Source organism: Geotrypetes seraphini, chromosome 6 (assembly GCF_902459505.1).
Source record: "Geotrypetes seraphini chromosome 6, aGeoSer1.1, whole genome shotgun sequence".
Lineage (NCBI taxonomy): Eukaryota > Metazoa > Chordata > Amphibia > Gymnophiona > Dermophiidae > Geotrypetes > Geotrypetes seraphini.
In genome coordinates, this window is record NC_047089.1 from 69,296,436 (window position 1) to 69,321,871 (window position 25,436).

The 25,436-nt window shown below is 38.7% G+C and overlaps 1 protein-coding gene across 1 annotated transcript in view; it reads left to right on the forward strand.

Annotated features, from left to right (window-relative positions):
• Positions 1–25,436, forward strand: part of VWA8 (von Willebrand factor A domain containing 8) — a 428,432-nt gene that overhangs the window by 260,932 nt on the left and 142,064 nt on the right. Inside the window, exons 31-35 of the mRNA XM_033948297.1 lie at positions 5,549–5,613; positions 5,720–5,845; positions 8,662–8,771; positions 18,275–18,429; positions 23,823–24,024. Coding sequence (XP_033804188.1) covers positions 5,549–5,613; positions 5,720–5,845; positions 8,662–8,771; positions 18,275–18,429; positions 23,823–24,024 — 658 coding nt within the window. The remainder of the gene's footprint in view (positions 1–5,548; positions 5,614–5,719; positions 5,846–8,661; positions 8,772–18,274; positions 18,430–23,822; positions 24,025–25,436) is intronic.

Here is a 25,436-nt window from a genome sequence, read left to right on the forward strand (position 1 = left end):
ACCCTATACTTCTTTTACTTCGCTGCTTAAATCCCAGATACTTGTACCACTTGACTGAAAAAACAGTTGAATAAGGAGCTGAGATCCCAGCTTCCTACAATAGTTGGCCAGCCCACCAGAGCCAGCTAGAACTCAACAGATGAAACAGATTAGTCAATTGATAAACATTACCTTACTCCCCATAACTGGTTTACTTTGAGAACACCTTATTCTTTCATGTTTGAAAATTTATCTCAACTAGACTACTCTAATATAACATTAATTCTTAGCTCTAAAACATTGCTATCGTATCTATAGCTAGTTCAAAATGCAGCAGTAAGACTCACATATGGACTATGGAAATCAGAACATCTACAGCCCTACTATATAAGAACATAAGAATTGTCGCTGCTAGGTCAGACCAGTGATCCATCGTGCCCAGCAGTCTGCTCACGCGGCGGCCCTCTGGTCAAAGACCAGCGCCCTGAGACTAGCCCTACCTGCGTACGTTCCGGTTCAGCAGGAACTTGTCTAACTTTGTCTTGAATCCCTGGAGGGTATTTTCTTCTATGACAGACTCCGGAAGAGCATTCCAATTTTCTACCACTCTCTGGGTGAAGAAGAACTTCCTTACGTTCATACAGAATCTATCCCCGTTCAAGTTTAGAGAGTGCCCTCTTGTTCTCCTTACCTTGGAGAGGGTGAACATCTTGTCCTTATCCACTAAGTCTATTCCCTTCAGTACCTTGAATGTTTCAATCATGTCCCCTCTCAATCTCCTCTGTTCGAGGGAGAAGAGGCTGAGTTTCTCTAATCTTTCGCTGTATGGTAACTCCTCCAGCCCCTTAACCATCTTAGTCGCTCTTCTCTGGACCCTTTCGAGTAGTACTGTGTCCTTCTTCATGTACGGTGACCAGTGCTGGACGCAGTACTCCAGGTGAGGGCGCACCATGGCCCAGTACAGCGGCATGATAACCTTCTCCGATCTGTTCGTGATCCCCTTCTTTATCATTCCTAGCATTCTGTTCGCCCTATATGAAACTATATTGACTGCCCATAACCACAAGGATTAAGTTTAAATTAGGCATCACTGCCTTTAAGATCCTAACAGGCAATGCCCTTGACTATCTTAACTATTTGACACGTGGGAGTATGTGGTACAGTGATTAGAGCTACAGCCTTGGCATCCTGATTTTGTGGGTTCAAATCCCTCACTGCTCCTTGTGACCCTGGGCAAGTCACTTGATCTCCTAAAACTAATGAATTATGCCCTATTGGAAACCACATGAGTGACCTACCTAGACACTACCAGGTCTACCCACTCATACAAAGACCCGCTCATTCACTTAACACACAAACAATAAGAAAAAAGAAAAAACGTGGAGAAAAAGCCTCAGTTCATCTTCATATGGCAAAAAACTCCACTTATAAACAACCATTAAGCAAGGTCCAAAATGTATTAGTTCACTCAGCAGTGAGAAACACTATAGTAGCCCTCGTAGAAACCACATCAAAAAAATCTAGCACACCAAATAACAAAACTTCAAAAAAATGTGAGTAAATCAAGCAGCACATATGAGTCTCAAACACAGTCAATGGTAAGCAGGAAATAACAAACAAACACTTAGCTGCAGACGGTGTCCAGGCTGTCTTCTATGCATCCAAAAAGTGCAAGCCTGCCTGGCCCCGCAGCCACTCTTTCCCGACGAGGAAACCTCCGTTTCGCTGAGCTGCGTCAGGGGAATGATTCCAGCCTACCCCACCAGCAACTGTAGAGGCTCTCCAAGTGCTCCAACTGCTCACAGGCATACACATAGGAGCTGAGGCGTGGGATTCTCCAGCAATCAGTGTCTTCAAAATGGAGTACAGACTCCTCCCCTTTCAGTCAGACCAATCGCCAGCCAGCTTCAGTTTTTTTGCCATATGAAGATGAATTGAGGCTTTTTCTCCACTTATTTTCTTTTTTCTTGTTGTTTAAGTGTTAAGTGGGTCTTTGTATGAGTGCAGTGGGTAGACCTGGTAGTGTCTAGGTAGGTCCCTCCTATGGTTTCCAATAGGGCATAATTCATTAGTTTTACAAGTCACTTGATCCCCATTGCCCCAGGTACATTAGATAGAGCGGGAGCCCGCTGGAACTGTTAGGGAAAATGCTTGAGTACCTGAATAATTTGTAATCCGCCTCAAGGGTGCCTCCACCAGAAATCTTTTCCACTTAAAATTCCCAGCATGCAACAATATGTTTTCAAACGATTGTGAATGTCTACTTGTAACCCATTCTGAGCTTCAGGGAGAACGGGATAGAAATCGAAATAAATAAATATAAAGTCTACCAGGTAAATTAACTAATTATCCAATATCAATTAGCAAAATGTTGAAACCAACTACCACTTAAACACTGCAATCTTATGACCACTATCTCAGGTTCAGAAAACTTATAATAGCATTTCTGTACCAAGACAGGGAGCCAGCCCTGAAGTAACTGAAATGATAATTAGAAAATATGTTCTCTATGTTTTTGCAGCTGGCATCGTGCTTGTTGCAGGTTTCTGGATCTCGCTGTATCTTGTCTTTGTAAATAGTAGGTTCACTGATCTGATTGGGAACAGGGCAGTCCATTGGTCACTCATTTGAATTTTGGTGGGAAAATCAGTTGGTCTTTTTCATAGAATGGAAAAGTCTTTGCTGAGTTTAAAGATGTTCTCCCTGTGAGGCTGGGTTATATGTTCTCTCAGCGTTTCCACAGCTGGCATCATACTTTTTCCCAATCAGGTCAGTGGACCCACTATGTACAAAGACAAACTGCAGACCTCACAGCATACCCTGAAGAAAGCCACAGCATGATAGCTGAAATGTTGGTTTATACCTGACAGGATATAGCGAGATCTGGAAACCTGCAACAAGCATGATGCCAGCTACGGCAATGCTAACCCAGCTTCACAGGGAGAACATCTTTAAACTCAGCAGAGACTTTTCCATTCTATGATAGAAGGACCCTGGTCATTTAGGAACAGGAGATCTCCCAAAGACAAATCTCCCACCCAAGGACAGACCTGAAGTTTCCTCTAGTGTGTTGTTGTTTTCCAAGACCACCCTCCAGGGAGTCCAAGAGCTGCCTTGGTCTAGCTATAAACTGAATTAGAAACTCCCAACCCATACTCCCTCACTGGAAAGGAAGCCTGACACTTTCACAGGAGCCAGCATGTCTGACACACTTCTGCTTGTCCAGGTACTATCAATACTCGAATATAAGTCGATCCGAATATAAGTCAAGACCCCCATTTTCCCCCCAAAAGGAGGAAAAAATGGTTGACTCGAATATAAGTCAGGCGGCTTAATATTTAAGTGTCCTGCCCTGCCAGGTACTGCACTCAGCCCCCCTCCCTGCCACGTTCTGCACCCAGCTCCCTTCCCTCCCTGCCCTGCACTCAGTCCCATTCCCTACCAGGCTGTGAACTAAGCCTTCCCTCCCTGCCAGGTTCTGAACACTGTCCCACCTTCCTTCCCTGTACCCTCTTCCCCCTAAAAAGAGCCAACCTCATCAGTGATGTCACAATGGCTTGATTGTCCCGTACTCCCCTCTGCCCTCTAACCCAGCCAGCAAATTAACCCTTCCCCTTAACTTAAACCACCTAGTGGTAGGCCAGGACAGGAGGGATCCCTCCCGTCTCCTGCCCCGGCCGACACTAATAATTACCACCCTCCCTTGCGTACCTGTTCCCTGGAGGTCCGGCGTGTATCCCGCGCTGAAATCCTCCTGAAGATTGTAAATGTAGTAGCCAGCGGCGCACCCAGGCTGGCACGCTTTTTGTGCTTCAAGCTGGCTTTGCACCGCTCCTTGATAGGCTGCTGCGAGAACTGCAAATCCCATGAGAACTTGCAGCAGCCTATCAAGGCAGGGCCGGCTGGCAGCATGAAAAGCTCACTGCTGTGTGCTGACCCGTGTGCACCACTGGCTACTACACGTTGGACCACCAAGGAACAGGTACGCGAGGGAGGGAAGGAGGGAGGGTGGTAATTATTAGTGTTGGCCGGGGCAGGAGATGGGAGGGAATCCTTCTGTTCTGGCCTAAGGCAGGCCTGCAGAAAGTCTGGGAGGGTTTCAGTTGGTCACTGGGGGATGACCTGAATATAAACCAGGGCCCCCATTTTTGGGCCAATTTTTTGGCCCAAAAATCCTGGTTTATATTCGAGTATATACGTTACACACTTTTCAAAACCCAACTGTTGCAAATCCTTTGCATTCCCATTGCCTTGTACTGGAGACAGCAGTAATAATTTTACAACCACTGTCACTGATGAAATTTCTGTAATATTCTGGCACCCATTACCACAGGCAGCCCTAGAGTTTAGGGACTGCATCTACATTGTTGATACACAGAGCACTGCAAACTTACATCACACTAGAAGTCATGGTGAATATATGCACCCTTTACTCCTTACCCAATGCATAATGCTCACCTAAGGCTACATACTGTATAATTATCATTGGACTATTCAGTAAAGTGTTGATGTTGAGGATGTGTGATCATTAGTTCTTTTTGCTTGGATTATGTGCATATTTGGGGGGACTTTTTGTTTACAGTGTTTGTATAGCTGAAGCATTAGACCTAGTTTGTTTAACTATGAAACAAAAGATTTTGAGGCCTGTATACTAAAATGCAATAAGATATTACATGGATTAGCTGCAAAACTTAATTCATGATATTTTTTGGAAACATGGACAGAATCTGTTTAGCAATTATTACACAGAGTAGGCATTAACTGCATTGCAAAAGAAAATCACCCTCAATTAACATTCATATCCCCTTACCCTCTGATATTAGTCCAGATCCCTCTCCCACCTCCTCTATGTGGCTTTAGACCCCTCCAATCAGCACTCTGATCCCGCCCCAGTATGACTCTAGTCTAGTCCCCTACAATCCCACCGCTTTGATGTGATTCTAGACCTACCCCCCGATCCTCTCCCCCCATCATTTAGAAGAGTGTTCCTGGTGGAGATGAGGGAGTAAGAGCAATCCCTGGATACTTCTGCCCCATTGCCAGCCTGGGTTGAACTGATTACCTTACCACATAAAAGGTAATAGCCCTTGCCAGAACAAGCTTATTAGGTATACAGTGAAAATTACTAACCTACATTAAGGGAATGCTGTATGGTTTTTGCTAAATAATGCAAGCTAAAAGGCAAAATTGTGAATAAATTGCTCTTAACGCACTATTTTTTTAATGCAATGGATATTAAGTAACATTGAGATTTAAAATGGAATAGCTCATTAAAATGAACAACACAGTTTATATTTAATCTCATAAACTAATGCATAGTCTGATGCTATTGAGGAGCCTTTTAAAGAGGCTACTAGTGGGAATATTTACCCCACCACCTATCCAGTACACCCCCTGCCAGCCCTGGCACCTACTGGGCGATGTTAGGGAGCTATCACAAATTAGTGTCTTGCATGGTAAAATTTTCTTTGGTAAAACATCACTTTCTCTGTAAAATTAATCATTTCTTTAGAGCTCTGCATTTCATACAGGTGCACGGTTAATTATTATATAATAATATGTTTTCTAGGACATACATAAAATGTGCACAGAATTTTCACACAATAATTGGCTGGTGTTCTATAAGGAAAATGGGTAAGACCTAGTACTTTCTGTTTTACTCACATTATTAAAATGAATTCCTGTTCACTATGTTCAGCCCATGCTGAAAAGTCTTTTCCTCTTTTGCAATATTTCATAGAAACACCATTGATGTGCTTGATATATTGGAGGGCCAGGCACACACTATTTCACTGCCCATCCAGCTACAATCAGTTTTCCTTGTATCTGAAGATCGCTGGCTCCTGATTGAAAAGAAAACAAAGAAGTAAGTTCAACCCTCTAAATCAGCCAGTGCTACTAGGTGCTCCTCATTCCACCAATTCAGCCATGGCTATTAATACCAGGAAAGGTTTTACTACCACACAAAACTTAAACAGGTGCAACAAGCTGCAGCACTTAAACCTAGATAAGGGTGATCCCTACCCTCCTAAGCAACAGCATTTTTTTTTTAACTTCTAGTCTCTCTAAAACATTCATCTTGACCTACCTGTGGGAGACAAGGTACAGGATCTTTTTCTGATTGCTGGGCAGAAAATCACCACAGACATAGGTCCTCTCCATTATTCAGGATTGGTTGTTGCCTCAGATTTACCAGCACCACCCTTCCTTAGATTACCCTCTGCCAGGGACAAAACTTGCTTCAAGCTACCTAGCTATGTTGCAGGAGGACATCATCAAGTTTAAGCCATAGAATCTGTCCCACTTCAGAAGGGGAATCAAAGTTTCCACTCTAAATGCTTTCTCATTTAAAAAAAGACTGGAGGTTTACTTCCTTTGCTGGTTTCAGGGACTTCATATACTTGTATTTCTTCCAAGAAAGATGGATCAGAATATAACACATTTTCTAGTTCAAAAGGCATACGAGTCTTGAGCCAGTGGGTTATTCTTTACTCATGAGTTTGTAGAAGACATCATCTACCTTTTCCGCTCCACCTCCTACATCTCCTCAGTTTTTCTTTCTACAGGTAAGTTGAAAGTGTTTTTCTGATATGCTCTGAATCGAATCTGTTATTTTCGGATTTTTATCTGAACTGTAAGACTTGTGGTGCTCCAGAGGTCCTGGTGCTATTGGATCAGCTCTACCTGGGAGAAGTCACAGACTCTTTGGTCAGAAGGCTATAGTCAAGATAGCAACCCTGTTACAGGGCACCTGCCTGGCCAGCCTACCCTAATGATTTAGTGGGTCGTGGACCATATCCCTGGGAGCAAGGCTTGCTCCTGGTTATTACCAGAGCTTGAGTTCAGGTTGTGTGATCGTATGCCAGTCCTGGGGGCATTATCAAGTGATAACTGCTTCCCCCACTCCCGAAGACACATAAGGAGCTGGGCAGCCTGATGAAACAAGCATTTAGAGTGAAATTTCATGCTTGTCTGAGGCAGAAGTCTTCTCCATCTCCCTGCTGCTGTTTTCAGCCGAAGCAGGCACAGTATTGAAAGTATTGCAACAGAATTGTGAGTACAGTCTGTTGCTGTCTATGGGAAAAATCAGGGGAATGGGTTCCCTAAAATGCAGTTTGGAAGGTTTCTGGGGCTAGTATTTGGGTCCCATACCTCAAAAACCTCTTTGCTGATTTTTATTTTGTCTTTTTATTCAGCTTCCCCGGGCCATTTTATGGCGCCAGAGCACGGCCACAGCTTTTTACTTTGCCTAAGGTGGATTCACTAGTGGTGCAAGTCACTAAATAGACTTCACTTCTTAGTGAGGGAAGAGTGATACTGAAGGATCATCATGATTGCAGGGTGGGTTTTGTCCTCAAAAGACAGTTTGAGGCTTTAGCTCTGGGGCTAAAAGCAGTGGCTGTGCTTCCTTTGTAGTATGCACCTGCCATGGGATGCTGCACCAGGCTTCATCTTTGAAGGAGAGTGCATACCCCCAGATGTTGCTGTTGGAGGGTGGACTATGTTGCAGACACCCTATATGACATGTTTATGGTCAAGAGCAAAGAATGCTCTGGATCAGACAATGGGCACAAGATTCTGCTTCAAAAGCTACTCTAAGCAGGCTCCTTCACTATCTCCCTCCTATGTTCCCCTCACTGCCTTCCAGCCTTTGTCTTCTCCCCTCCCCCCCAACAAGCCTGCCTACCCGCTGGATTTAATTACCTCCTGCTGCTGTGAAGACATGTCACCAAAGGTCAAGGGCTCCAGGCGGGATGAAGTAGCAGCGGCGAGGGGGGGCCGCATGGCTCAGTAGCAGGTCGAACTTGATTATTAGCAAAATCAAGATGTTTGAGGCAGAGAGAGGCTTTTAAAATAAAATAGGGACCCTGAAAGGAATTACGACCTCGAACTCCAGTCAGCGCGGCACCGCAAGCTATGGCCTCGCGGCCCGAGAGCAAGGGACGAGCGGGAAGCTAGCGGCGCTTCACTCCCTCTGAACGGAATGAATTGCTGGGAAAGGCCAGGCGGGTGCAGTGATTGCACGCCACCGGCCCAGAAGCCTTACCCCCGACATGAGAATTGACGGGGGTAAGGCTTCTGTGCCGGCGGCATGCAGTCGCTGCACCCACCTGGCCTTTCCCTTCCTCTACTTGCGGCGGCGAGCGAGCGATGAGTAGTGGCGGTGGCGGGCGAGAAACCTTGAACTAAATAAGGTAATGGGGGGGAGAGTTGGGTATTCACTCCATAGTACGCACCCTTTTTTCCACCCACTTTTTTGAGGAAAAAAAGTGTGTCTTATGGAGCGAAAAATACGGTACATGTTAACAGCACTGAAATTCAAATGAGAAAGATCTAATACATACTAAAAGGGAGACATGATACTTATGCAGCATCTAATAAGCACAAATCAGAACATTCAAATAACATAGATATGACACTAATGCTTTTCTTTAGTACAACTTATCCTGTAGCCAAAGGGTCAAATGCAGATATTAGACGGTGACAAGATGGGTGGTACAGAGTGTGTTGGAAGGCTAAACTCAAGGCAAGTTGTGTATACAGTTAGACAAGGTATAAAGAACTGATTTAATTAGTGTTTGTGACAAGGTAGTCCTGGCGCAGAATGAGTGTATAGTCAATCACCCTAAGTAATTGTTATAAAAGAAAAAAATCTTGGTTTATTTTTCATATGATCTACAGAAAGTTTCTTTTGACTAAGCTTGTCCATGAGGAAAATGAAGAGACTGGAGTTTGCCAACTTCATGAACTGATTGAGGAACCCATTAGTACTGGATTTGGCCTAACAGCAGGTATGTATCTTAAGCATATCTTAAGTAAAAGTGTGGTGGATAGAGGGGTTTTAGGGAAGGGAACTGATCTCATGTCCACAATTATTATGATAATGATGATAAAATATTCTTCACTATACAAAAGTCAAGTGTTTCAGACAGATTTCCAGGATCACTATCTAGATCTAGTCAGAAGACATTAGTAATATTGCAGTGTGGCCCGATTTTCTGCCAGTGCAGTTGAACATCAGTTGTGCTGGGTTAATAATGACTCACAAGCACACTTGCTTGAGTGACGGTCATTTTCTTTTTTTTTTTTTTTTTTATTCTTTATTCCTTTTTATTTCTTTCAACAAGTGTACAATATTATTACAATTAATTCACATAACTCACTTGACATTCTTAAACAATATTATTATACATGTTTTAATACCCCCCATCCACCTCCCATCCCTTCCCATATCAACAAAATATTTCGTCCAAACTTATACATACTTATAACATCTCTCTTTCATAATACAATTAATCTTACATTAAATCTGTCCCTCCCCCACCCTTTCTTCCTCAAACTCTTTATTCATTTTATTATACAAAGTGATGCACAACAATATATATCTCATCATAGTACATATATCCCCTTATATTTCATAACAACATATTTCCAATAAATTTACCCTCTTTCTTTTTCTATTCATACCTATATACCATGTTTCTTATATCCATTAATCAGTTGAAATATACCGTTAGCTAACTAAATTATCTTATCCCCCCCACCCCACCCTATTTTTATAAATTATCCTCTAAGGAAAAGGAATAAATCTTAATCATTATAATAATCAATTAATGGCCTCCACACCTCTTGAAACCTTTTAAAATACCCCCTTTGTACTGCAAGAAATCTTTCCATCTTGTACATATGACAAACTGAGTTCCACCAAAAACTACAATTCAATCTAGAACAGTCTTTCCAATTAGTCGTTATTTGTTGAATTCCCACTCCAGTAAGAATCATCAATAATTTGTTGTTTGCTGCAGATATTTGACTTTTGGCCCTCATACACATTCCAAAAATCACTGTGTCGTAGGATAATGCTACATGATTTTCCATCAATATATTGACTTGATCCCATATTGATATCCAAAATGCCTGAATACATGGACAATAAAATAAAAGATGGTCTAAAGTTCCAATTTCAATTTTACAATGCCAGCATCTATTAGACTTAGAGCAATCTAATTTTTGTAATCTAGTAGGGGTCCAGAATGCTCTGTGCAACAAAAAGAACCATGTTTGCCTAATAGATGCTGACATCGTACCTTTAATTCTCCAAGACCAAATACGTGGCCATTGAGATGCATTAATTTGATGCTTAATCTCAATGCTCCAAATATCTCTTAATCCATTTTTAGGCTTCTTATTCAAATAATTAGATATAATTTTATACCACTTTGCGGCCTGATGACCCAGAAAATTTGCCTGGAAACATAAGAATTCTAAGCTGTAATGATCATTTAAAGATTTCCATTCAGGGAACCCCACCTGAATAGCATGCTTCAATTGCAACCACTTAAAACTTTGTTTTTTATTCAGACCATATTTATGTTGCAATTGTGAAAATTCAAGCATCTTACCATTATCAATTATTTCCGTTAATGATCTTATACCTGCTTTAATCCAATCTTTCCAGACAACCTTAAACCCGCCTATTTGTATCTTGGAGTTTACCCAAATAGTTTGTTGTTTCGATTTTAAAATAGAATCAGTAGTTAATTTGTCTATAAACCTTAATGTTTTCCAAGTATCCATTAATACTCTATTGTCCTTACGTATTCTAGGCATTTTTATACCAAGCAAAAGATCAAGCCTAAGTGGAAAGATAATTGATCTCTCCATCTTTAACCACTCTGGTAATTGTTCCAAAAGCTCTGGGAGGACCCAATACATACCTTGGCGCATGATATAGGCTTGATGATACCTATAAAAATTGGGAAAATTTACCCCACCCTCCTCAATTGGTCTTTGCAAAGACACTAAAGCCACTCTTGCAATTTTACCCAGCCAAATAAATTTAACCAGAATACTATTTAATTTTTTATAGAAAGACCCCTGAAAAAACACTGGTATCATTCCCAATTGATAGCAAACCACAGGCAAAATCATCATTTTAACAGTTTGAACTCTTCCCCACCAGGACAAATGTAAAGGATTCCATTGCTCACACATCTCTGTTACTTTTTGTAATAAAATTTTTTGATTTATTCTCATTGTCTCTTCGAGTGTTTTATTCAACCAAATACCTAAGTACTTTATTCCATCCTCTTTCCATATAAAAGGGAAAGAATCAAATATACCTTTTGTACAATGCACATTTAAAGGTAAAATCTCTGATTTAGTCCAATTTATTTTGTATCCTGAGAATTTTCCAAATGTATCTATTACCTTCAGTAGACATGGAATTGTTGTTTCCGGATTTCTCAAATGAAGCAAGATGTCATCTGCATAAGCAGATACTTTATATTCCACTCCAGCACATGGAATACCCTGTATGTCCTTTGCCTGTCGAATAGCTAATAATAAGGGTTCAAGAACTATATCAAAGAGCAAAGGAGATAATGGACAACCTTGTCTAACTCCCCTCTGCAACTTAAAAGCATCTGAAATATTATTATTTATATATAAGCGAGCAGTTGGGGAGCTATACAGTGTTTGAATCATTTGTATAAATCCGGATCCAATACCAAACCACTCCATAGCTTGATACATGAAATTCCATTCTACACGATCAAAAGCCTTTTCAGCATCTAGTGATACCGAAAAAGCCGGATCATTAATTTGTTCTGTTAAATAATATATCTGAAATGCCAGTCTAGTATTATTAGAAGAGTGTCTCTGAGCAACAAATCCAGTTTGATTCATTCCTATTATATGCGGAAGAGCTTTAGCCAATCTTAATGCTAAAATCTTAGCTAATAATTTACCATCTACATTTATTAAAGATATAGGCCTGTAATTTGACACCAATGTTGGATCTTTATTTGGCTTTGGCAAAACAATAGTTAAAGATTCTGCCATAGTGCCTGATATACAACCTTTATTCAGTTGATCCTGATATAATTTTAATAAATATGGTAATAGGGAAATTTGAAATTCTTTATAAAACTCTACTGTAAATCCATCTCCACCTGGAGCGGTCCCAACTCTAAGGGATTTCAATGCCATTTGTAACTCTTTTAATGATATAGGTTTATTTAAACTTCCTTTTATATGATCAGGAACCTTAGGACCTTCAATTAAACTCAAAAAATCCAACCCATCTTTCTCTTTATTTAAATAAGACTCCGAAGAATACAGTGACTTATAATATTTTAAAAATTGTTTTAATATATTTCCAATTTGAGAATGTGAATTGCCTAACTCATCCTTAATTATGTTTATTTTTTCCTTCCTTTTCTTTGCTTTTAAATAATTTGCCAATAATCTTCCAGCCTTATTTGCACTACCATAATATACCGCTTGTTGAGCAAAAATATCTTTCCTTACTAACCCAGAGGAAATTTCATTATATTCACATTTTTTTTTTAACAATATTTGAAATGTCTCCTGTTCCCATTTATTAACCAATTTTAATTCCAAATTTTTAATTTCTTTTTCCAAATTTACATATTGCTTTCTTAGCTGTTTCTTTTTATATGCAGAATATGATATAATTTGTCCTCTCATAGTTGCTTTGAAAGCATCCCATAAAATTCCAATCGACATTTCCTCTAAGTCATTAAGTAAAAAATATTCATTAATTTTAGTTTGAAATTCTGTGCAAAATTTAGAATCAGCAAGCAATGTATTATCAAACCTCCATATCGGTTTAGAATTATCTTGATCTACTAAATTAACTTCTATCCACACACCACCATGATCAGATATTATTATTGGTTCTATGTCAGCTTTTACAACTTTCTGTACTATCTGATCTGAAACAAAAATATAATCAATTCTTGAAAATGATTGATGAACATGTGAACAAAATGTAAATTCCCGATCATTAAAATGAAGAATACGCCATATATCTTTTAAATTACATGATTGTATCAAATTATCTAACCCCATTGATTTCATAATTCTACTTGGTTTTTTATCCATTATTGGATCTATAACAGCATTGAAGTCCCCAGCCACCACTAAATTAGTAGTAGCCAGTGGTAAAATTAATTGTTGTAGAGACTTAAAGAATTCATTTTGATTCGAATTAGGGGCATATACATTTAACAACGCCATTGTATTATTGCCCATGCTCATGTCAACAAGTACCCATCTTCCTAGAGGATCTGCCTTAATCATATTAAACGTTGCTGTACATTTTTTATTTATCAATATTGCTACTCCTGCCTTCTTTTTTATCGCTGGTGCAAATAAACATTGTTTTATCCAATTATCTGACAGCTTCATAGACTCTATCCCAGACAAATGTGTCTCCTGCAGAAAACATATATCTATATTCTGTTGTTTGATATATGACATTACCTTTTTCCTTTTTACTGGGTGATTCAGGCCATTAACATTTAAAGAAAATATTTTGAAAGTCATTACACAAATAAAAATTTAATATCTAAGAATCTCCACTTCAATATCATATTATACTCCTTTTCCTTATATCCATATTGTAAATTATCTCGGTCCCCTTCCCCCCAACACCTCCCTATCTCTCTATCAACATATTTCCCCCAATTCACAAAATCTTTAATAAATATTATACCAACATCTCTTCCTCCCATTCCCCTCCCTACTCCCTCCCTTCCCCCCCCAATTAATAATGCAAACTTGGAAACGCTCATATATAATCAGGTGACAAAAAGCTCCATTCAGGCTCTGCCATATACATCATTTATCACTCTTAATAAGCTACATTATATAATATAATATCTTTCAAATAATCTACTAAGTTCAAATTTCATTTTTTTTTTTTTTTTTCCCCCCCCCTATTCCACCCTTTTTCCTCCATTCCCTTTTCTTCTTTCACCCTCACTCCCCTCCCCACTTATCCTTAAATTATAAAACATCTATAGATTCAGAATCTTTCCCTCACATGCCCAAGAAACTCATTTTCTTATACCAATATCTTTTAATATTAAATTGAATTTACTACAAATAAATAAATCAATATTATTGTATTCCTGTGAAAAGAAATTACATGTTAATAAATTATTCAATTTTATAATTGCATACCCCCTTTAATTAATCTAAAATCACCTTCTTAACCTTAAACATTAAAGTGATATTAAAATATATCATTATATATCATAAATAAACAATTTCATCAATCTTCCGCTTTGTGTAGAAAAACTCTCCAAGCATATTCAGCTTCTCCCCATCTCTTCAATTCTTCATGTCTTTATATCAGCTGCTTGTTTTAACTAATTCATCACTATTAGGCATATATTTTTATCGTTCATTCCCTTTTTTTTTTTTTTCCATAAAATCCCTAAACAGTTTCAGTTCCTTTAATATATTATAGTCATATTAAAAGTCTGAATAAATCCAACCACACTTTCCAGTTTCATTATATTTAAATTGTCATCTATGTTTCTACAGAGTCATTCATACACTGAAGAGTCAATCCAAAAGAAATCTGATGTTCTTTGCTTTACAGTCAATTCATAGTGAAATTATTCTTAAATCCTGTTTAGATACTGCTTTATCCTTTACATCTCATACTTTCCTTGATCTTTCTTTCACTTCTTTCAAGTCACTTCTTCTTCCAAACAACTTGCATTTTTTTTTTTAATAAGTTTATATTCTCTTTAAAATTTAGGATTTATCTGCAATCAGGCTTTTGTCTCCTTCATATTTCCAGATTCTTTCCTTTTTTAGCGCAGTTTAAGTAATCATCCAATACAATTCCTTTTCTGTTTAAACCACCTCTTTTCCTGTAAAGTGTCTTATGCACTTAAGGAAATCTCCATCATCTACCGCCCTTTCCTTAATCTTTGAAATCATGAGTGTTTCCATTAATATAAAGTGCTCTTTGACCTCAGCTAGACTATATTCAATTCTAAAGTGTCAAGAATGTTATAAAGCTGAGATCAATATATTCCAGCACTTCAAAAAGAGTCTATAGCAGGATCCTATAAATTGCTGTTTATTGCCTGTAACATCAATATCAGATAAAGGGCTGGAAATGTTACTTAAAACTGCCTTAACTTCTGTAGGGAGCCTAATTTCAACAATTAGAGCCAGTCATTCTTAGTTTATATTTAACTTTTAATATCCACCTCAATCAGAGACATCAGAATGTTCATTCACATTAATATCCCTGAGATTCATAGCATGTGGAATGATGTCATCATAGAATCCTTGCATCCACATCCTTCCATTCAGTTCCATCAGTAATTCAAATCTGTTCCATTTTTAACTGTAACTCCCAAAGTCCAATTCTCCATAAAATATTCTATATCAGAAACCAATCAAAACAAATAAAAAATCAAATGAAGAGAGAAAAAAAAAAAAAAAAAAACATCTCAGAATCAAAGTATTTCTTACTCCAATCCTTCTGTTAAATTCTAGTCTCAGTTTATGTATTCATAGGCTGTTCACATTGCTCTAAGAATTCTTTTAATTTCAAAGGATCATCAAAGTTTGAAGTTTTATTTGCAAAAGTGACCCTCATAATAGCTGGGTACATTAAACCGTACCTTGCTCCAATCGCTCTAAGCTGTGGTCTCAATTCAAGCAGTTTTTTCCTTTTTTGAGCTGTTGCTTTTGCAAAATCTGGCACTATATATATTTTAGAATCCTGGCACTTCAAGGTCTTATTTTCTTTTGCCAGTCTTATAATTTCCTCCACATGTTGATAACGGAGCAGCTTACAAATTAAAGGACGCGGACCCTTTTGATTATCATATCTTTTAGTCGGGACCCTGTGCGCCCTCTCTATTTCCAGAGGAAATTTAACTGTCAGAGGTAGAATTTTTGGTAAAAATTGCTCAAGAAAGGCAATAGGATTATTTTTTTCTACCCCTTCCGGGATCCCAATCAGCCTTAAATTATTTCTTCTTTCGCGATTGGAAACGTCCTCAAGATCCCTCTTTAATATTTCTATTTCTTTACAGTCTCTCTTGCATTGAGCTATTTCTTTTTCTGTTTTTTCCACTCTCTTATCTAATTGCTCCACTTTAACATCCACCATCTTCAAACTTAATTTAAGCCCTGCCAGCTCTTCTTTAACTTCCTGTATATTCTTTGCATTTTGTAAAACTATTTCTTTTATCTGCCGCAGTTCCTTAACAATGTCAATATCTTCTGTCTCATCCGTTGGCAATGGAACTTTAGAGGGGGCTATCGGCTCTATTTTTGATCTTTTATTACTTCCTCCTACTGAGTTAGCTTTTGTCAGCTTACCCGATGCCATTATGCTGTTGATCCTCGTCTTTTTAATGAATTTCAAATGTTTTTCTGTAGCTATATTTTATTTATTTGAGCCTTTTTTACAGAGCAGTTCAGTCACCCGACCATTCTCCTTCGTCTCCAAGCCACGCCCCTTTTTTCTTTTGTGACGGTCATTTTCAAAAGCAAAGTGGGTTGAATTTTAGAGCAATAAAGTTGTTGAGATAAAAACGTTAACAATAGTTACATTCATTGTAGTTAGAATACTTTTACTTTTTATTCAAAAATATTATATTAGATAATAACTTTTTTACTTTCACTTAAGTAAATTTTTTAATGTGTTCTTCACTTTTAAGTATCAAAAATACATTTACTTCTATTTAAGTACTTTGACCTACTACTTTGAACAACAGTGGCATTTACACCAGATTTCAGCAGGTGTAAATGTTCATGTCCAAAGTTAGGTACAAAATCCATGCTAAGCTAGCATCTGCAAAGAGCACTGCGCAGATCACACTTGCAAAATACTAGCTTAGTACAAATCTTACTGGCACCTAAATTTGGGCTAATCCAAAAAGAACAAGGCAATAAACTACGAAAAACAAACAAAAAAGTGGGGATAGAACTGCTCACATCAACCGGAAATGAGTAAACAAGAATAAATCTTAAAAATTACAAAGTTTATTTTATTGATATAAAAAGGACCCGACAAGGTCCCTGTTTCGGTCTAAAAGACCTGCATCAGGGGTACATAGAGTATCTATAAATAAAAAGTAGAGTATCTATAAATAAAAAGCATAAAAATATAATTAAATAATAAAGAACATCACAATAAAGAGATTGAAAGATATTAGAAACCACATTAAAAAGCAGATAAAACATCAAGATGCATTGAATAAAACTATCATAATAAATGAATAAATAATATTTGTACCCCTGATGCAGGTCTTTTAGACCGAAACATGGACCATGTCGGGTCCTTTTATATCAATAAAATAGACTTTATTATTTTTAAGATTTATTCTTGTGTACTCATTCCTGGTTGATGTGAGTGGTTCCATCCACACTTTTTTATTTTTGCCTAACTTTGGGCCCCATTTACTGAATTACCCCTTAGGGTGTAATTCTGTAATGAAGGAGCCAAGAACACACAAAAATAACCAGAAAACCAGGATATATGTGTGAATGTGTGCACATATGCTCATAAATGCTAATATTCTGCCTTTGTGTTATTCTGTAACATGGCACCTTAATGCGATGGCACATAATATGGAAGTACAATAGATATGCACATGAGCAGAGTCTTGGCAGGGCCCACAATTGCATGTGTAAATTACAGAATGCTATAATTTATACAATTTTTTTATTAATCTAGGTGCAAGTTTTACTCCAGCTCTAGTATAGGTGGTCATACTTAAAATATTTGCAGATATTTGTTCTAGGATGTGTGATTGTGTATACTTTATCACTTCAAATAGGTATAAATGTCTGCACCTTCAATTTACGTGCCGTTTCTGCAGGATGTGTACTAATAGTGTATAGAGACACATAGGCACTTTTTTTTATAAAATAGAGCTAAACTAGGCACTTTCCTGCCCAACTAACCTAAGCACCTTAAGACCTTGCACCGGGCAAGCACAGTGATTTTTGTGTCAGTCACCATGGAGATGGAGGAGGAAGGCAATGAGAGGAATTCCAGATACCACAGGGAGTGGGAAAGGCGAGAAATATTTGTTCCTAGATCAAATATACTGTAAACCAGGGGTGTCAAAGTCCCTCCTCGAGGGCCGGAATCCAGTCGGGTTTTCTGGATTTCCCCAATGAATATGCATTGAAAGCAGTGCATGCAAATAGATCTCATGCAGATTAATTGGGGAAATCCTGAAAACCCGACTGGATTCTGGCCCTCGAGGACCGACTTTGACACCTGTGCTGTAAACTGAGACCTGATTTTTTTTTTATGTGTGTGTGTGTAGGGGGGGGGGATAGAATTGGACAAAAAATATGGTTTATATTTGTGTATATACAGTGAGTGCTTTGAATATTGACCTGAAACTAACTATTTAATAAATTGTGTATTTATTATCTGGCAATCTACTACTGAAAATTATAACTTAATATCTTCTTATGGGATTCCCCACTTTAGAATCAGAGCCATCTATCTTTCATTCAGTTTCTTATGACCAGTTATCAGCAGAGAATCTGAGTGCAGCTATGGAACAGAAGATTGAATCTCCTAACAGGATTCTCTATGATAAAAATAACTATGCAACGATAGTCATCGGATTTCCAGATCTTTTGGTAAGGACCATGATGCTGCAACTGCATGAATATTTGCATTATACAAGCATACTAAATAAAATTCACATTCTCCCGGATTCTATATATAATGCCAAAATTTAGGCACAGTGTCAAGATGTGTACGCAACTTAATTGGTACGTGAACTATCAAGTATGAATTAATGAGGGTTATAATCTCTAATTGCATTTAATTGGCTTTCATTGTAATTTGTGCACACATCTTCTGGTGCACTATTCTGTGATACCTCGTGCCTAAATCCTCAATTCAAAAGGAGGCGTGCCAGTGCATGGACATTCCAAAAGGTTGCTGCGCGATTTAAGCACTGAAATACCAGGAGTTTGGCGCCAGCAGATACCGTATTTTCACGTAGATAACGCGCACCCGTGTAAAACGCGCACACGGGTATAGCGTGCGGGAAACCGAGATATATGTTAAAAAAAATTTGTATACCGCGCATGCTGCCCCGACTCTCCCGTCGCCGCCCGACTCTCCTTTCGCCCGCCCCAACTCTCCTCTGGCCACCCCGACTCTCCTTTCGCCCGCCCCGACTCTCCTCTTCCCCTTGAAGTCCTGTCCCCACCCTGAAAGCCTGATGCCCCCCCCGACATCCAATTCACCTCCCCCGCAGGACCGCTCGCACCCCCACCCCCAAGGACCGCTCGCACGCACCCCCACCCCGAAGGACTGCTCGCACGCACTCCCACCCGCACCTGCACCCCCACCCTGAAGGACCGCTCACACCCCGACAGCCTCCCGACCCTCCCCATCATGTAGACGCTCCTACCGGTGTCCTGCTGCTTCCTCTTGGCGGTCCCGGCCCTTCTGTGAGCCCTGCGCCTGCGCTGCTTCCACTTCCGGTGGCGGAGTGAGGAAAAGTTGTGCTTTCAAATGGAAACGAATTGCTAATGGAAGGAATTAGTGCCAATCCAAAGAGCCTCATGCAGGTACCGGCAGGGACTCAAGTTTCAAGCACTCCCAGTGCTTTAGACCCATTGGATTCTCAGCATTTTAAGGGTCTCGGCACACAGGTTCATTGTCAACGGTGAAACCTTTAGTGTAATTCTCCTCTAAAAATATTATACCTCAGTCATCCAAGTCCTTGAAAAAGAAACCAGACATGCAAATCGAGTCTTCGAACAGTAAGTCACAGAAACATTACCGTTTTAATTCACAGGACTCTAGTGATAAGACCAGTATCTCATCTATGCAGACTGTAGCAAGATTTATGGTATACTAATCAGTTACATAAACAAGTTACGTGTCTGTTAGTTTTGTCTAGGGAAAACCATAAACACTGATCCAGGTTCAGCTTTCTTGCCTGTTTACACGACACAAGACCCAGGCTAATGAGAAATACTTTTATTATGAAAAATAGAAAAATATAATTCACAAGCCAGCTGCAATATCTAAATATTGTTCACAAAATATCTGATTACATAAATGAAACTCATTACACAATTATCACAATACACTTGTTAGATAACTAAGTAAAATTAATTGTTACACACTAAACAATTCCTTATAATAATAATATAATCCCTGATTAGCAGCAAATGATTACAGTTATCACCAAGGTAGCTTTACAAACCTTGTCCTATATCACAATCGGATATACTTATCTAACCCCAGCTGATAAGATAATAAGTTCCGTATGCTCACCCTCTGATTAGGCCTCTGGCGAAAATTAGGTGAAATGGAAACTTTCTTGTTAGCTTGAGGAGACGTAAGAAATCCCTTGTTACAGACACACGTGTTCGTCAGCCCCGGGTAAGGCTATAATTCATTGGCAGACAAGTTTCCTTGTAGTGCTGGAATTCAGAGCTGTTTAGAGTCCGATTCACTCTCTCTTAGGCAGAGAGTCACACGAGGTAACTGTTCAGGTCTTAATTATTGAAGAAAAGGTTGCGTGCAGGACACCTGTGGTAAGATGTGAGCTTCCTCGCATCCCGACACAGACTAAAAACTAATTAGCACCTTTTCACTTGGATCTCGTCAGATGACTTCCTCGGACCAATCCAGAAACAGAACTTAGATGAATAGCTTTTCTGTGTAAGGTCTCATACAGGCTGGGAGACACAGGCGCCGTTAGACAGATAAGAACAGGATAGGAGTATACCTCCCACAAGAATCACACAGTCTAATTATGAAGACATAGATGAATGTCCTTGACTAGAATACCATTCTGGTACATACCCAGAATGCATCAGGCAGAAACAGCAAAGATGTGTTCTTCTTTCTCTCTTCTTGCAAAGTTCATGCTGGAAAGATTTCTTGCAGACAATGGTTCAGGCTTGATGATGTCAGAGAGGCCTAACCTTCCGGTGCACATAAGGAAACACCCCTACAAGACTAAGCAGTCTCACTACCACAAACATTCCACCTGCACAACACCATCTCCTTCAAGAGCCCAACAATCTCTACCTTTACAATAACATGTTAAAAAGAAGAAAAAGACTTCAAAGCCAAACCAGCCTTCATTACACTCCTCTCAGTCTTCTCCTTCCCCTCATATCCCTCAGGTAACACAAGAGGCATCACTACTTCTCATTCATTATTTCAAAAGATCTTACAGCAGCCTTCTATACCAGCAGATATGCTACAAATGGTTTCCCTTCCTATTAGTCATCAACCTCCATTATCCTCCTTGTCTCCACTTCATGACCCTTCACCAGATCCTTCTATTATACCTCAGAGCCCCTTATCAAACCCTAACTGGCAAGGATTTTCTCCCTTATCTACTCAACATCTCTCTTCAGAAGAGAGGAAGACCGTTTCTTACACTCACAACAAAATATTTATTTTCCTTCTACCAGCAAGAAGATCCAGACTTACCTAAACAAGAACTTCCCTTAGAGGATCTCACTTATGCAAAACTTTTACAGAAAATACTTAAAGATCTAGCAATAAAAACAGAATCTGCAAATATGGACAGAAAAGTCTTTGAAGCAATTATCAAAGCTATTGATACCTCAAAAGGACCATTAGCAGTACCAATTCATTCTGTATTGCAAGACCTTCAGATCAAAATATGGCAAAATCCTTATTCTACACAGCTAGTTACCAAACGTCTGGACCATAAGTACAAAGTTCAACCAGCCCCAGATTTTGAAAACCCCCAATTACCACACACATTGGTAGTACTCAAAGCTATACTAAATAAAACCAAGCATTCCAAGTCATCCTTTCAATATCCTCCTGGCAAAGTCTAAAAAACCTTGGACACAGTAGGCCCCAAAGATTTTTCAAGGAGTATCTTAGCCTCCAAAATAGCTACTCATCAGCCTTAGATATTACATTTCCAACATTCTCAGCTTTACCAAGCACTAGATGAAACAACCTCAAAATCATGTCCACCTTCAATCTTATATGAAGCACCTAAGATTTATTTGATACCTCTTCCAGAATTGCAGCAGTATCCATTGCTGCCAAAAGAGTAGCATGGCTTCGGGTATCTGGTCTCCGGGAAGATTTACAAGACCGATTAGCAGATGCTCCCTAAAAAGGGGATAATTTATTTGGAGATAAATTTCAAGACACTGTCACAGAAGTTAAGGATTATTCCACAGCCATAAAAGAACTCGTCTCCAAAGCAACATCTCAAAATGCTTACTCTCAATGCAGATATTCTTCTATTTTTTGAGAATCCAGTTTTATCCTCAATATTATTCTCAATCCCATTACAAGCACAGATACTAACCATACTCAAAGCAGCTTCCACCATGAGTTCCAAGACAATCTTCTTTTCAGTGTTAGAAACCAAAGGAACAAAAAACCTCTGCCAACAGCTTCTTTCTGTACCACAAAGAGTAACCCTAGTTTTTGACAATAGTAGGAAGGATTCAATTTTTTACAAGAAAAATTGGCATCAAATCACAGCTGACAAATGGGTATTACAGATAATAGATTATGGTTACAAACTAAATTTCACTCAACTCCCTCTAGTAACCCCACCAAGACTCACAATTTGTCCTCTCTCACAGGAATCTATCCTCAGAAAGGAAATCCATTCCCTTCTTCACAGTCAATCCATCAAACCTATTTCTCTTCAGGAGCTCAATCTGGGGTTTTATTCTCATTCTAATCTCCAAAACAAAATGGAATCTACAAGCCATCTTAGATCTCAGGAATCTAAACTTTTACCTCACAAAAGAAAAGTTCTGAATGCAATCCCTTCACGCAATCATTCCTCTTCTGCCACCCAATTGTTGGATAGTATTTATAGACTTCTAGGACGCATATACCTACATAACAATCTATTCTCATCATTGGTAATATCTCCGATTCACATTTCAAACTCATTATTTCTATACAAAGTCATAGTATTTGGCCTAACCTAAGCACCCAGAATTTTTACCAAGTGCTTAGTAGTAGTAGCAGCAGCTTTTCTCATGAAGAAAGGAATTTTTGTTTTCCCCTATTTAGATGACTGGCTTATCTCTTCACCATCAAAACAGGAATTAATTCTTCCATCCAGACTACAAATCGAACCTTATCATCCATGGGTTTCATCATCAATCTCAAATAATCTCATCTTAACCCAACTTGAACTTTTCAGTTCATAGGAGCTCACCTAGATACCATAAGAGGAAGAGCTTATCTTCCTCAAGACCTCTCCTTCAAGATTATTCAACTATCCCTTTGACTCTTCCAATCCACTACACGTATGGCAAGACATCTTCTTCAGCTCCTAGGCCACATGGCAGCATGTTCTGCAGTCATTTCAACCATCAAATTACAAATAAAATCCATTCAATTGGGCCTCAAAGCTCAGTGAAATCAATACACCCCAATTGTTGAAACAAAAAAATTTGGCTCACAACTCAAATAAAAATCAGCCTTCATTAGTGGCTCTCTCCAGGCAATTTAATAACAGGAGCACCTTTAAGTCACCCTTTGCCAGACCTCATTTGGACAACAAACACCTCCCCCACAGGATGGGGAGCTCATTTAAATCATTATCATACACAAGCCCCTTGGTCTACACAAGAGAAGAATCTTCATATCAGTAGCGTACCAAGGGAGGGTGGGGGTGGGGCGGTCCGCCCCAGGTGCAATCCCTGAGGGGGTGGATTGATTAAAGAATGTAAAAAATATTGCTTAATGGCATACATTGCCAATTAATATATTCTAGAGTTATTGTTAAATATCCTTGAACCCAGTTTGCTATAATCTTTATTCTGAGGGTTGGATTTTGAATTAGAAAGATCTGCCGCTATCTTAAATCATTTTCCCTAAAAGCGGACAATGTTCATAAAACCTTATAATTCTAAGATGACACATAGCACAGTCAAATACAAACAGGTTTTTTTTAAAAGACTTGTTCACAGGATCTTATGCATAGTTTGCTGTGCGCTCTGTTTGCTCTGACACTATACTCATGTCTTATTTTCAGTCTCCCAGTGAAGTTTACAGTTCTAAGCGAGAATCTCCATTGGGCAACAAGAGCTCACCATCTACAGATCCCTTCTTTTATGGAAAACGCATTATAAATGGAGATGTGAAGCGCAAAAATTGTGTAACTTTATTATCTGCTAATCAGTTAATCAGGGCACTGACGCCAAATGATGTACCTTTGAAGGAGCTCTACCCTGAAGGTATGGTTTGAGCTCTTCAGACAAGATATTGATGATTATATTGGTTACATATTTATTCGGATTTATTTACCACATTTTGAAGGAATTTACTTAAGGCGGTGTGCAGCAGGAATCATTCAAACATAAGCAATAGATAATTACAGCAGTAAAAATATTCAATTTACAATCAAAGTATGGCATAGTATGCTACATTAAAATGTCAACACAATACATGGTACAGTGCTCCCCCGCGAATTAGCGGTCTGCACTTCGTGATCCCGGTCATTCGCGGTATTCAGCTCTAACTACGGTATGTGGATTCAGGTTAATCAGGTTGTAAGATCAGTTTCCATAAAGTGAAAATTGTTGGAAGACTTCATGAGCTGTTAACTAAAGAAAATTTTAGTTTGGTAATTCAGAGTATGGTAGTTCCTATGTTTGATTATTGTAAAGCATTATTACTAGGTATTCAAAAACGTTATATGAAATCATTGTAAATTACACAGAATGCACGAGTGATCTTGGGCCATTCCAGATTTGAACATATTTCTTCCATATTACTGGCTTTGCATTGGTTAGCTCTTGACGCGAGAGTTTGTTACGGGGTGATAATGTTGGTATTTAAGGCCTTGACAGGTAAAATTACTCCAGTAATTGCAGCAGTATTATATTTACATTAACCTATTTGAGCATTACAGTCAGCAATAGCGCTTTAGATGGATGTGCCTTCTTTCAAGGTAGTTTCTTTGATGATTACTGATTTACATAGCTTGTCTGACTCTCTTGAGGGTTTACTGGCAGAGATGCATGTAGTAAGGGATTTAAAGGAATTCAAAGCAAAGCTGAAAACTATATTGTTTCAGCAGGCTTTTATAGCAGCTTGACCAGTATCAATAGGAGGAATTAATGCGAATGTTTTAAACTTGCCTTAAATCTTGTTTATTTACTTGTTTGATTTATTTTTATGAAATTTTGTATTTGCTGTGATACTTCATTCTGTGATCTTATGTTTTATTGAATTTGTATGTTGATTTGTGATCCACTTAGAATTGTAAAGATAGTGCAGAATGTAAACTTTGTAAACAAATAAATATGTGCATATATGCCATTATTCCGATAATTTAAGTAATTGGCATGTAAATGTTAGTGCCTTTTTATGGAATTAGCATCATAATATATGTATGCATGGAGCGGATCCAAAAAGATGAGGTTTTGACTGTTGTATTACAAATTGATTGCTCTAACAGAATTCATTAAAACCTCATTTCTTGTTTTCGGAGACTTTAATCACCTTTTTCAAGAGATGGTTGCATGTGTGAATGTGTATAAATAAAAAGAAATCATATCTAAAATGGTAATATTTATCTTGTCCTAGCAACTCTCCTTTCTCTCAGCATAGCAAGTTCTTGGCATTTAACCCTTATGGTACTATA